Source organism: Lithobates pipiens, unplaced genomic scaffold, assembly GCF_037356315.1.
Source record: "Lithobates pipiens isolate NorthernLeopardFrog02 unplaced genomic scaffold, aLitPip1_a1.2 Scaffold_18, whole genome shotgun sequence".
In the NCBI taxonomy this organism is placed as follows: Eukaryota; Metazoa; Chordata; class Amphibia; order Anura; family Ranidae; genus Lithobates; species Lithobates pipiens.
Window position 1 is genome coordinate 251975963 of NW_027507758.1, and position 13149 is coordinate 251989111.

Below are 13149 nucleotides of genomic sequence, written 5' to 3' on the forward strand. Positions count from 1 at the left end.
TTATAGTAAGAATATGCAGATCTAAACATCTATATCAGCCTTTCTCAACCTTTTCAACACAGAGGAACCCTTGAAATAGTTCTCTGGTCTCGAGGAACCCCTGCTAAAAATGAAAAATATACGACTCATGGTGTATTAATGTGATGGTCAGTGGGAAGAATGGTTCTTACACTTGTGGTTATTGGGAAGAATTACCTCCTTACAGATAGCTAAAAAGATCAGTGGTGTCAGTGGGAACTTATCTGAGAGGCAGAAATTGCCCAATGCTGAAGGAACCCCTAGCAAACTCTGGAGGAACCCTAGTTGAGAATCGCTGATCTATATAAAGGATATGGTTTGACTCACGATCTAGACGATATATGCATACGAGCAATTTTTCATCTGGTGTATGGCCAGCATAAGCCAGTGGATTACTGTCATGCCTGTTTGACCATCTATAATATAGTGGTCCATACTTTGGGGTAGGAGAACTGGTGTCGGTGTTTGGTGGATGCTTCTATTACTCACCTGTAGTTTAGAGTACACCAAAGGTGTATGACCAAATAAAGTTTATGGACTCTTTATGAACTTATGTGCTGTTGTACACACTAGTATCTGATGACCTTTTTTTTTTTTTTTTTTTTTTTTTTTTATGTGTCTCTTAGCGCTGCATATTTCTTATTTTTGTGTTAACACTGTTATAAGCAATTTATGCCAGCTGCTTTTTAGAGCATAAGCGCAGTGAAAATCCTTAATTTATATTATTTATTTATTTATATTACATTTGCAAAGATTTCAAACAAACTTTTCACGTTGTCATTATGGGATATTGTCTGTAGAATTTTGACGAAAATAATGAATTTGATCCATTTTGGAATAAGGCTATAACATAACAAAAGTTGGACAAGGTGAAGCGCTGTGAATGCTTTCTGGATGCACTGTATATACCTCATTGAATAATATATACAGCACTGTGCAAAAGTTTTAGGCAAGTGTAAAAAATGCTGTAAATTAAGAATGCTTTCAGAAATAGACGTGTTAATAGTTTATTTTTTATCAATTAACAAAATGGAAAGTAAATGAACAGAAGAGAAATCCAAATCAAATAAATATTTGGTGTGACTGCCTCTTGCCCTCAAACCAGCATCAATTCTTCTACATACACTTGCACACAGTTTTTGAAGGAACTCGGCAGGTAGGTTGTTCCAAACATCTTTGGGAAATTAGCACAGATCTTCTGTGGATATATGCTGCCTAAAATCCTTCTGTCTCTTCATTTCATCCGAGACAGACTCAATGTTGAAATCAGGGCTCTGTGGATGCCAAAACCATTGCTTCCAGGACTCCTTCTTCTTTACGCTGAAGATGTTTCTTACCCTCTTGCTGACTGCCCCACGTATATATACTGTGGGGCGGTCGCTCATGGGTGCGAAATCACATTCAGGTACATGATTTCGATCTTCCGGGTCTGCGGTATGCTCCCGCTGTGATTGGACACAGCAGGAGCTAATCAGCAGACCCGCAGATCGTTCCCAAGGGAGACAGAACGTCGGTCTTCTAGTAGAGGAGACAGAGAGCCTGTGTTTCTGCTAAGCAGGAACACGGATCTGTCTTCTCAGTGAAAGCACCCCCCACCCCACAGTTAGACAGCACTCCCTGTGAGCACATTTAACCCTTTGATCACCTCTAATGTTAACCCCTTCCTTGCCCGTGTCATTAGTACAGTGACCATGTTTTTTTTTTTTTTTAAGTACTGATCACTGTATTGGTTTCACTGGTCCCCTAAAAGTGCCACTAATTGTCGGATTTGTCCACCGCAATGTCGCAGTCCTGCTAAAAATCACTGATCGCCTCCATTACTAGTAAATAAAAAGATTTAAATTGCATAAATTTATCCCATAGATTGTAGACGCTATAACTTTTACACCAACCAATCAATACACGCTTACTGGAATTTTTTACCAAAAATATGTAGCAGAAAACATATTGACCTAAATTTATGAAGAAATTTGATTTTTTTTTTTTTTCAAAATTGTCAGGCTTTTTTTTGTTTATAGCGCAAAACATAAAAACAGCAGAGGTGATCAATTGCCACCAAAAGAAAGCTTTTTGTAGGAAAAAAATAACATAAAATGTATTTGGGTACAGCATCGTACAACAGCGCAATTGTCAGTTAAAGTAACGCAGTGCTCTATGCAAAGTGATGCCTAATGTATACCCTGATGTACATATCTTTTATGTGGGATGATGACTACAATACTTGTGGTGTCTTGGAATGTTAGAGTGTTGGGTGACCCCCTCAAGCGGGCTATAGTATTTATATCCCTGTGCAAGTATCTCTCTGCAATCTGTGCTTTACAGGAGACTCGCCTCACTCCTGACTCATTGTCTTGCCTGAATTATAGGTGGGTGGGTAAGATCTATCTCTCCGCTCGACCTCCTTTTCTAGGGGGGGTGAGTGTTTTGATACACGGGTCACTTGACTGTGTGGTAGATGAGGAGAGGAGATATGTAATTTTATTCTGTTGCCTATTTTCCTTAAAATGTGTACTTGCATTTGTGTATATTCTACCCCCATATAACCATCAGGTGTTGAGGGTGGTACTGGAGTACCAACTGGGTCATCCAGATGTTACATAGTTAGTCAGGTTGAAAAAAGACACAAGTCCATCTAGTTCAACCACAAAAAAAAAAAATAGTAATATTATACAATCCCATATACCCAATTCTATACCCACAGTCTATCCAGAGGAAGGCAAAAAAAAAAAAAAAACAGCAGAGCACGATCTAATTTGCTAAAGCAGGGGAAAAAATTCCTTCCTGATCCCCCAAGAGGCAATCGGATCTTCCCCGGATCAACTTTACCTATAAATGTTAGTACCCAGTTATATTATGTACACTTAGGAAATAATCCAGGCCCTTCTTAAAGCAATCCACTGAGCTGGCCAGAACCACCTCTGCAGGGAGTCTATTCCACATTTTCACAGCTCTTACTGTAAAGAAACCTTTCCGTATTTGGAGATGAAATCTCTTTTCCTCTAGACGTAAAGAGTGCCCCCTTGTCCTCTTTGTTGACTGTAAAGATGTGCCGTTGTATATCCTGGGTGACTTCAATTGCTACATAGACCCCCTTTTAGACAAGCACCCCCCGGTGGTGCAGGGTAGAGGCGTTTGCAGCACAGCCTTGAAAACATTGGTTGATGAAGTGGTGTGGTGTGATCTATGGAGGAGTAAAAACCCTGGGGAAAGGCAATTTTCAAAATCCCACTCATCATTAGCCCGCATAGAACTATGCCTTAGCTCAGATATTGCTGTCAGATATTAAATATGCACTTGGGGGGGATTTGAGACAATACCCCACTGGTTCTCACTCTTGAGGTATGCCCCCCCTTGACATTGTCTAGGGCCCTGTGGAAACTGAATGCCTTTTGGCTTAATCTTTTCCCGGGTCAATTCCAGATGGGGAAGAAAATTAAAGATTTTTGGCAGGATCACTGCCAAATTAAATTAAATGTTTTAAGGGGACATCTAATTCACAAAGGGAGGGGGTAGAACATTTAGTTTATGAACTGGAGGCTCTGTTTTTATTTCCAGTGCTACAGAAGACCGAAGGGAGGCTTGACTGGTAGCGAAGGATGCTTTCTGAGGTTTCACTCCTGTTACGGCAGAACGGAATTTTTTTTTTAGCAAACTAGCATTCTGTGAAGCATACCAGTCACCTCACTCACAGCGGACATCCCCATTCATTGGAGCTCTACAGACTTCCAATGGTGTAGTCACGAAGGCACCCGATGAAATTATGTCAGTGCTTGTGTGATACTACTACTACTGATTTATACTGAACTCGGCAAACTTACACGGAGGATTCTTTACACCCATATCTTGGGGAAGTGGAACTACCGACTTTGTCGAATAGTGCAAGACAACAACTAGATGCCCCTCTGAGGAGCTTCAAGCGGCAACCGGGATGTTTCCTAACTCCAAAGCATCGGGGGAGGATGGTGTTCCTGCAGAGGTGTATAAGCAACATGACGAAACTGTTTAACAAAGCCAAAAAAAATGGGTACCTCCCACCCTCTATCACTAAAGCCATTATAGTCTTACTTCTAAAGCCCTGTATGGACCCTGGCTCCTATAGACTGATATCCCTTCTTCAGATCCATAATTCATTCCGAACAAGCAGGATTTATGCTTCAGAAATCCATGGATTTAAATTTATGCAGGCTGTTTATCAATATACAGTCCAGGTCTGATGAAATGGGGGATAGAGCTTTGCTCTCTCTTGATGCCTACAAGGCCTTCGATAGTATTGAATGGTCATATCTATGGGCTATCTTTCACAAATTTGGACTGGGGAAGGAATATATCGCATGGGTTCAATTATATAGCTCCCCGAAGGCAGCAATCACAGAGTCAGGGAGCGTATCTCTGTACTTTAGCCTATTTATTCTTGCTATGAAGCCATTGGCAGCCTGTATTTGTGCTAAATTCAGTTGTACAGGGGTTTCGGTATGGAGAGCTGCATGAAAAACTGATGCTGTATGCAGATTGCACCATGCTCCTACTGGGAGACACGTCATCTTCCCTGAGGGAGGTCATGGGGGTCATTCAAAGGTTCGGACACTACTAGTCATCCTTTTATGATGTTGAATAAGAAATCAATATCCCTAATTTTGATATCCCTGTATCCTCTGAGTTCAGGTATTTAGGTGTACAGGTCACGCCCCACCCTCTGGAATATATCACCTTGAACCTGTCCCCGCTGCTGAACCGTTGCCAAGACTGGGTCAAGGTGTGGTCCTGATCGAAAATAAAGAATAAACTTGATGAAAATGATCCTAATGCCACAGATCCTATACATACTCCACAACTCTCCGATGGTTGTTCCACTGAAGCAGTGTCGCATCATTAATTCAATCTTCTGGTCTCCCATCTGACACAATTCAACTTCCAGGGTGAAACTGGAACAGTTAAATCGACCCAAGGAGGCAGGCGGGTTGGCTCTTCCAAACCCATGGCTCTATTAGCTGGCCTTGCAGTTACAACACACAGCCAGAGTTCTAGGCCCAGATAAAGATCCGGTATTGAACTTGATAGACCTAACTACGCAACTTCTCCGTATTGCTATGGGGAGGAGGTTGCAGAGGGTCTGGAAGCATTGCAGTTTGCTAAATCAAATTAATTGTACCCCACTTACAATTTGATACAGAAAGTATGGAATAAGGTCAGGGCAGTGCAACAAGTTGAGGAATGCACTATGTTCAGCCCAATTTGGGGGAATAAGCAGTACGTGGAGTTGGGGAAACTACAGTATAGCACAAAATGGAAACAATATTGGATCACTCTTATGACTCAAATATTTAGGGATGGCACATACGCCCCTTCCATGCTTTATAACTAGAATTTTCACTCCCCTCATTCATGCAATTTTATTATTACCAGCTTCAGCATTCCATTAAGGCCCAAATGGAAACGACGCAGAGTCCCACACCAATTTTCAATTACATGCATGAGGTGACCTCTTACAAGGGGTTTATCTCATGCAGCTACTCCATGTTGCTCAATAAGCCCCTTTCTGACAGCACCACAGCAGTGATATCCAGATGGGAAAGAGATGTTGGAGCATATGAAGAAGACCAATGGGTGGATGCTTTTGCAGCAGTTCCCCTGGGTTTTCTGAGAATGTGGCCCAAAGGTTATCCCAATTGTATGTGCTTTTACGTGTCCACTATACACCAGCTGGCTAGAATGGGGGTGCGTGATGATCCATCTTGCACTAGTTGCATCAGGGATCATGGCAACTTAATCCATATGTTGTGGAGGTGCCCCAAACTGCACATATGTTGGAAGGAGATGATGTGGATTATTAATTGTGTATTTCAGATTCATCTTGTAGAACACCCTAAGCTATGCCTGTTGGGAATTATAGATGAAGTCCCGGTGGAGGAGACCTCTAGACTAGCTTTTCCAGGCCAGGAAATCAGTTTTGAGGAACTTAAAATAGACAGATCCCCCCCACTGTGAAGGAGTGGTTGACGCAAATGGGCAACACTATGAGGTTCGAAAAATTTATCTACCAACACAGGGGCAGCGCAACAAAATTCGAACAAATTTGGGCATCTTGGCTAGCTGTTCCTGGTTTAGCCCCTGTAGACCTGATTATGGACCGCTTATTCATGTAACTTTGCTGCGGTGGCAAAAGGGCTGGATCCTCCAGCCGGGGGCCTTGGTTGTTTCAGCTACTCTGTGAATGAATGTATTCCATTGTTGCAACTGAATAGTATGCAGTTGAAATGTGATTATGTTCTGAGGGTGCTGTATACTAAATGAAAGGTGTTTTGGCATAATGTGTATCGATATGGAATTCTGTATTATTTCTCTGTTTTATTGATTTCTCAATAAAGTTCCTTTTTTGATTTAAAAAAAATAAAATAAAGTGCCGTATTGCAAAAAATAAAAAGGGGGGGGGGGTAAACCTTCCATAGCTTACGTAGTTAATGACATTGGCTGTATGTTTGGGGTTGTTGTCTTGCTGCAGAATACATTTGGGGGCAATTACACACCTCCCTGATGGTATGTCATGATGGATGAGTATTTGCCTGTATTTCTCATTGATCATTGAGGAAACCATTGAACCTGACCAAATCTCCAAATCCATTTGCAGAAATGCAGCCCAAAACTTTCAAGGAGCCTCCACCATGCCTCACTGTTGTCTGCAGACACTCATTATTATATTGCTCTCCAGCCTTTTACAGCCAAGTATTTCAAATTTTGACTCCTCAGTCCAGAGCACCTGCTGCCATTTTTCTGCTCTTCCGTTCCTATGTTTTCATGCATAGGACAGGTAAACAAGGCTAAGCGACTCAACTGTGCACAAAAACATAGGAGAATTGATGCTGTTTTGAAGGCAAGGGGTGGTCACGCCAAATATTGATTTGATTTGGATTTCTCTTATGTTCATTTATTTTCTATTTTGTTAATTGGTAAAAATAAACTATTAATACTTCTATTTCCAAAAGCATTCTTAATTTACAGCATTTTTTCACACCTGCCTAAAACTTTGGCACATCACTGTATGTATACCTGATTGGATAAAATGTAATTAGTATAAATAGATTCTCATAGTTTTGCCAGACCTATTGTTGATGGTACAGAGATTGCATAGTCAGATTGTAACATATATGATGAGTGTAATGCCCCGTACACACGATCTGACTTTCCGACAACAAAACCGTGGATTTTTGTTAGAAGGATGTTGGCTCCAACTTGTCTTGCATACACACGGTCACACAAATGTTGGCCACAAATTACGAACGTAGTGACGTACAAGAAGTATGTAATGTCTCCATTACGAACGCTAGTTTTACAAAACCGAGCGCTTCTGGATCGTACTTGATTCCGAGCATGCGTGGACTTTTGTCCGACGGACTTGTGTACACACGATCGGAAAGTCCGAAAACAAAGATTTGTTGGCGGAAAATTTGAGAACCTGCTAGCCAACATTTGTTGGCGGCAAGTCCAACAGCAAATGTTCAATGGAGCATGCACACGGTCGGACTTTCCACCAATAAGCTCACATCCAACATTTGTTGGTGGAAAATCTGATCGTGTGTACTGGGCATAAGATTGCAAAAAAGTTCCACTTATATTGGGCTTGATTGTATCAGTGTTGCAACTTTTCCTTCTAATATGTGTACAGTGACAGGATAGGGAATGTCCCTCAAGGATATATCATCCTACAGTTTTGAACAAGTTGGGCAATCTATATTTATATTATGATGAACCCTTGTGCTGAACTAGAACACATACATTATAATAAAGAACAAGAGTTGTCTGTGACTTGCCGCCTACTATTATTTGCCCAGAGTTGTACAAGACTTGTTGCCACTGTTTTCTGTTGCGCACATTCAGTTGGGAGAAGATATTTGTGATTTGTGCTTTTTGCCATGACTGGCTCAAGAAAGGGATCATCTATTTCAAAATAAGCAAGTACTGTTTAACTAGCCATGCATATAACATTGCTTGTCAAACCTTTGATAGGTAGAAACAATAATATCATTAAATTATTTGAGATTAAAAATAAAGGTTGACACTGTATACTTTTCTAAAGTAAAACTATATAATGAAATATGTGTTCAATTTGAATTGGCTGAATATTGTATATCTAGAGATCACGAGTCTTACAAAAGGATGCTAGACAGAAATAGCTATGTAAAGGCTGTATGTGCAGAAATGTTGATTTTTCCAAGGGCAGAGGCCATCAACTGAAATCGTATGCACTTCATCTGCAGGTACTATGCTAGAACTTAGCTGACAGATATTTGCTTTCCATGCTTTTTCCAGAACCTCATCTTGTCTTGAAGGTCGATGAGAGACAAAGACTTGCACGTGAGCGTCGAGAGGAACAGGAGAAAGTCATGGGTATGTTTCTTTTGCATAAATTTCTTTCTTCAGAATAGGCTCCATACTGGAGCTATTGTACATTGTTTATTGCAGTTGCACTTTATACCATATCTCATGAAATCTTCAAAATATGTAAGTGGCAAAATATGCTGTAATGGTGAAGTTAAAAACAAATAAATAGGTGTATTTTGAGTGGTGTCCTTAAAGTTGAACTTACAGTAGCCAAACTTTCCACAGGTGATTAGTGTATCAGCAGTTAAGACAGAGCCTCCCCTTTAAATGCCTTCAGAGGTCTATTAATTCAGCAGCATCTCAGGGCATGGTACTATATTTTATGCCATGCAAGTCTCAAAATAAAAAAATAAATAAAAAGGTCCTACTATTCTTTAAAATTGTTGTCTATAGCCAGTCTGCTTAGATTGCCCATTGTAACATACCGTGGTATTTCCTAAAGAAACGTTGTAGGAAAGCGGTGGCCAAGGTGTAGAGTCAGGCAGATGATGTCACAATCTCTAATGTTAATAATTATAGAGTGCCTTGTATTCAATACTAAAAATACATTTCTGAATGGCTGAGGTGGCATATGATCAACTGTTAATTTCCAGGTTTAGATGAAAAGTGTCTAGTACACGTGGAGGAACACTGCACAGCTTACTGTGTGCAGCGACATGGAGTTCCTCTTTAATGATGTATTAATGATTACATCTACTACATGCTACTTTAATTTGTGCATTTATAGGTGCCTGGAGTTCAGCTTTAGGGCCTCATGAACACAACTGTTCGTGTATGTTGTATTTTTTTCTGACCTTGAACTCCCCTCTATAGCGCCTTGAAAAAGTTTCATTCTCCTTCAAATTTTTCCACATTTTGTCATGTTACAACCAAAAAAAGTAAATGTATTTTATGTGATAGACCAGCACAAAGTGGCACATAATTGTGAAGTGGAAGGAAAATGATAAATTCATTTCAAAATGTTTTACAAATAAATATGTGAAAAGTGTGGTGTGCATTTGTATTCATTCCCCTTTTTTAGTCAATACTTTGTAGAACCACTTTTCACTGCAATAACAGCTGCAAGTCTTTTTGGATATGTCTCTACCAGCTTTGCACAACTAGCGAGTGACATTTTTGCCCATTCATCTTAGCAAAATAGCTCAAGCTCTGACAGATTGGGTGGAAAGCGTCTGTAAACAGCAATTTTCAAGTCTTGCCACAGATTCTTAATTGGATTTAGGTCTGGACATTGACTGGGCCATTCTAACACATGAATATGCTTTGATCTAAACCATTTCAGTGCTGCTGAAAGGTGAACCTCCGCCCAGTGGTGTATTTAGGTTTTGTGCTGCTCTAGGGCTGACTAAACGTGTACACCCCCTAAATTAAATACGACCCACCCTTTCCCACCCTTTCCTGCTAGTGTCATGCCCCTTCCTGTTTAAGAACCGCCCTGTCATCTGTAAACTACACCCTTTCCTCTTTAGGCTCCACCTTTTCTTGAACATGGACATGTCAAATCGGCAGCTATTACCGGCAACGGCACCGTCCGAATTGGTGTGACGCTGACTTTGTGTCGCCGCACCAATTCCCAATAAGAGTTCCTGTGCTACTTTTGGCGACTTTGGGGGCGATTTGAATAGACATCTGTGCATGAACTGGCACAGGTGTCTGTCGAATTGGGGTGACGCTGACTTTGTGTTGTCGCACCAATTCCCAATAAGAGTTCCTGTGCTACTTTTGGCGACTGTGGGGGCGATTTGAATAGACATCTGTGCATGAACTGGCATAGGTGTCTGTCAAATCCCCCCCCCCCCCTGAAGTCGGACTGCATTGCTGGTTTCAAATTGTGCGAGTTCAGCTGAACTTGCACAGTTTCTAACCTGCATCAGTGTGAACCTGGGCTAAATGTAGTCAGCAGGATGGATAATAAAATTCAGACTGATCTTGAATTTTTCTTCATATTTCAGCATACCTCACAACTTTTTGAGATGGGAATAAGGGACACCTACTAGCAAAAGCATGTAGGCTAAGGACATGCCCTCCTTAACCACTTTCAGACCGGACCAATTTGCTGGTCAAAGACCAGACCACTTTTTGCGATTCGGCACTGCGTCGCTTTAACTGACAATTGCGCGGTCGTGCGACATGGTTACCAAACAAAATTGACGTCCTTTTTTTCCCACAAATAGAGCTTTCTTTTGGTGGTATTTGATCACCCCTGCGGTTTTTATTTTTTGCGCTATAAACAAAAATAGAGCGACAATTTTGAAAAAAAAACACTATTTTTTACTTTTTGTTATAATAAATATCCCCCAAAAATATATAAAAATTTTTTTTTTTCCCTCAGTTTAGGGCGATACGTATTCTTCTACATATTTTTGGTAAAAAAAAATCGCAATAAGCGATTATTGATTGGTTTGCGCAAAAGTTATAGCGTTTACAAAATAGGGATAGTTTTATAGCATTTTTATTAATAATTTTTTATTATTTTTTTTTACTAGTAATGGCGGCGATCAGCGATTTTTTTTATTTTTTTATTGTGACTGCGACATTGTGGGGGACCCATCGGACATTTTTGACACATTTTTGGGACCATTGTCATTTATACAGTAATCACTGCTATATAAATGCAGTGATTCCTGTGTAAATGACACTGGCAGTGAAGGGGTTAACCAGTGGGTGGCAGTGTAGGGGTTAAGTGTTCCTAGGGGTGTGTTACTAACTGTGGGGGGGGTTGGGCTTTCATTTAGTGAACACTGATCTCTGCTCCAATTACATGGAGCAGAGATCAGCATCACTAGTTGCTAGGCAGAATGGAGAAATGCTGTTTACAACGGCATTTCTTCATTTGGCCGCTCCGTGAGACCATCGCGGGTATGTCCGCGGCGATCTAGTCCGCGGGTCCCGCGACCGGACTCACGGGGGTCCCGACCAGCGCGGGAGAGCGCCGCCGGCGGCGTGCTCCTGATGGCAGGGCGGAAAATTTAAAGGGACGTACATGTACACCCATTTGCCTGCCCGTGCCATTCTGTCGACGTACATCGCCGTGCGCTGGTCGGCAAGTGGTTAAAGGAGAATTAACCTAAAAAAAGGGCTTTTTTTTACCACTACTATTCCTTTATATTGGCTTCTGAAATTTACAAATGCAGAAATTTAGAAATTGGATGAAAGGTTTAGTACTGAAAAATACTTTTTGAAAGATAAAAAGTGCATTTTATACAACTATATAGCTGAGATCAAAACGAGGGGCAAATGGAGATGAAAGAGGGACAGCGGGACATTTCTCCAAATCAGGGACAGTTGGGAGCTATGTATCAGAAGGCAGCATTAGGCTGGGTCCAGTTTGCATAGCAGGAGAATGGAGGCCTCTCTATGGGACCGGTCCACATATCTCTGGGGGTGGCTGCGGAGTGGCTTGCACTCCGTTTCAGGGCCGAATTCAGGCAAAGACTTGGTCCTGATTCGTCCCTGAAATGGAGAACAGGGATGCACAGCGTTCCTGTGTGATCCGAGCCTTAGGCTCCTTTCACACGGACGGCTGTTCTGCCGCAGTTTAGCATGTTTATTTTTTTCTGTGAAATTCAAGACTCCAGGCACAGCGATCAGCTTCATTTGTACAGTGCAATTACATGCGTTTACGTGCGTTTCTGTGCAGTTGCGTTCAGCTGCAGTTATCTAATATAGTCGTTCCCATAGCAACCCTTTTTTTGGTCCCTTGAATCCCTTCTCACGCTGCTGTCCACAGTTGACACAAAAGACTGCAATTACCTGCGGTTATGTGCATATAGCTGCGCTACATCGCACCTGGACACATTCAATTCTATTTTTTCTATTCGCACCGAGCCGCATGTAACGAAATCGCGGCTAAACGATGTGTGTAAATGGGGCCATAGGAAAGCATTGTGTGCTTTTAGCTGCGGTAGAAAACTAGAAAATCCGCAGCTAAAAGCACAATTCTATCCGTCCGTGAAAGGGGCCTTAGACGTACAAGTAATTAGGAAAGCTTAACCACATATACAAGCAGACACTGACTAAGGTGTTAAATGCCATTAATTCCAGAAGCACCAGCCTGCAGATATTGAGCTATAAAGAGTTAACCATATATGTAATCATCAGTGTACATGTCTCCATTGAAGCGGAGTAGAAAAGCACAGTCCTCCCCTAGCACCAAGGACACAGAGGGTTAATTATTTAAGATAACCATGAGATAGGAGAAACAAAGTTGGAGCACAGATAAGCTGCTGTGTGAGGTTTGCAAAGAGAGATAGTGAGGAGGATCTGTATCTTACTCGCACTCTCTCCAGGATATGTAGAATGTAGCTGGGTCTGCCCACTGAAGCTACAATCCAACAGACCTTGGAATCGCAACACAGGAGAAGAAGCTGACAATCTCTCTCTCTCTCTCTCTCTCTCTCTCTCTCTCTCTCTCTCCTGTGAGTACACGCTGTGATCTATGTGAGAGACACTACAGCCGCCAACTTTCGGCACTGAATGGGATGACTCGGGGGGGGGGGGGGGTGCAGAATACAGCACTGCCTCTGACCCAGTCTCAAGTCTTTTGCAGATTTTCTTCAAAAATGTCCCTGTATTTGGCTCCATCCATCTTTCCATCAACTCTGACCAGCTTCCCTGTCCCTGCTGAAGAATAGCATCCCCACATCATGATGCTGCCACCACCATGTTTCACAATGGGGATGGTGTGTTCAGGGTGATGTGCAGTGTTAGTTTTTCCGCCACACATAGCGTTTTGCTTTTAGGCCAAAAAGTTAA

General features: G+C 41.6%; 1 protein-coding gene across 9 annotated transcripts in view; it reads left to right on the top strand.

Moving 5' to 3' along the window:
• Window positions 1–13149, top strand: part of MAP7 (microtubule associated protein 7) — a 336970-nt gene that overhangs the window by 222472 nt on the left and 101349 nt on the right. For all 9 annotated transcript variants that reach the window (XM_077486793.1, XM_077486789.1, XM_077486791.1 and 6 more), the window contains exon 3: window positions 8323–8400. In XM_077486793.1, the coding sequence (XP_077342919.1) occupies window positions 8323–8400 (78 nt within the window). The remainder of the gene's footprint in view (window positions 1–8322; window positions 8401–13149) is intronic.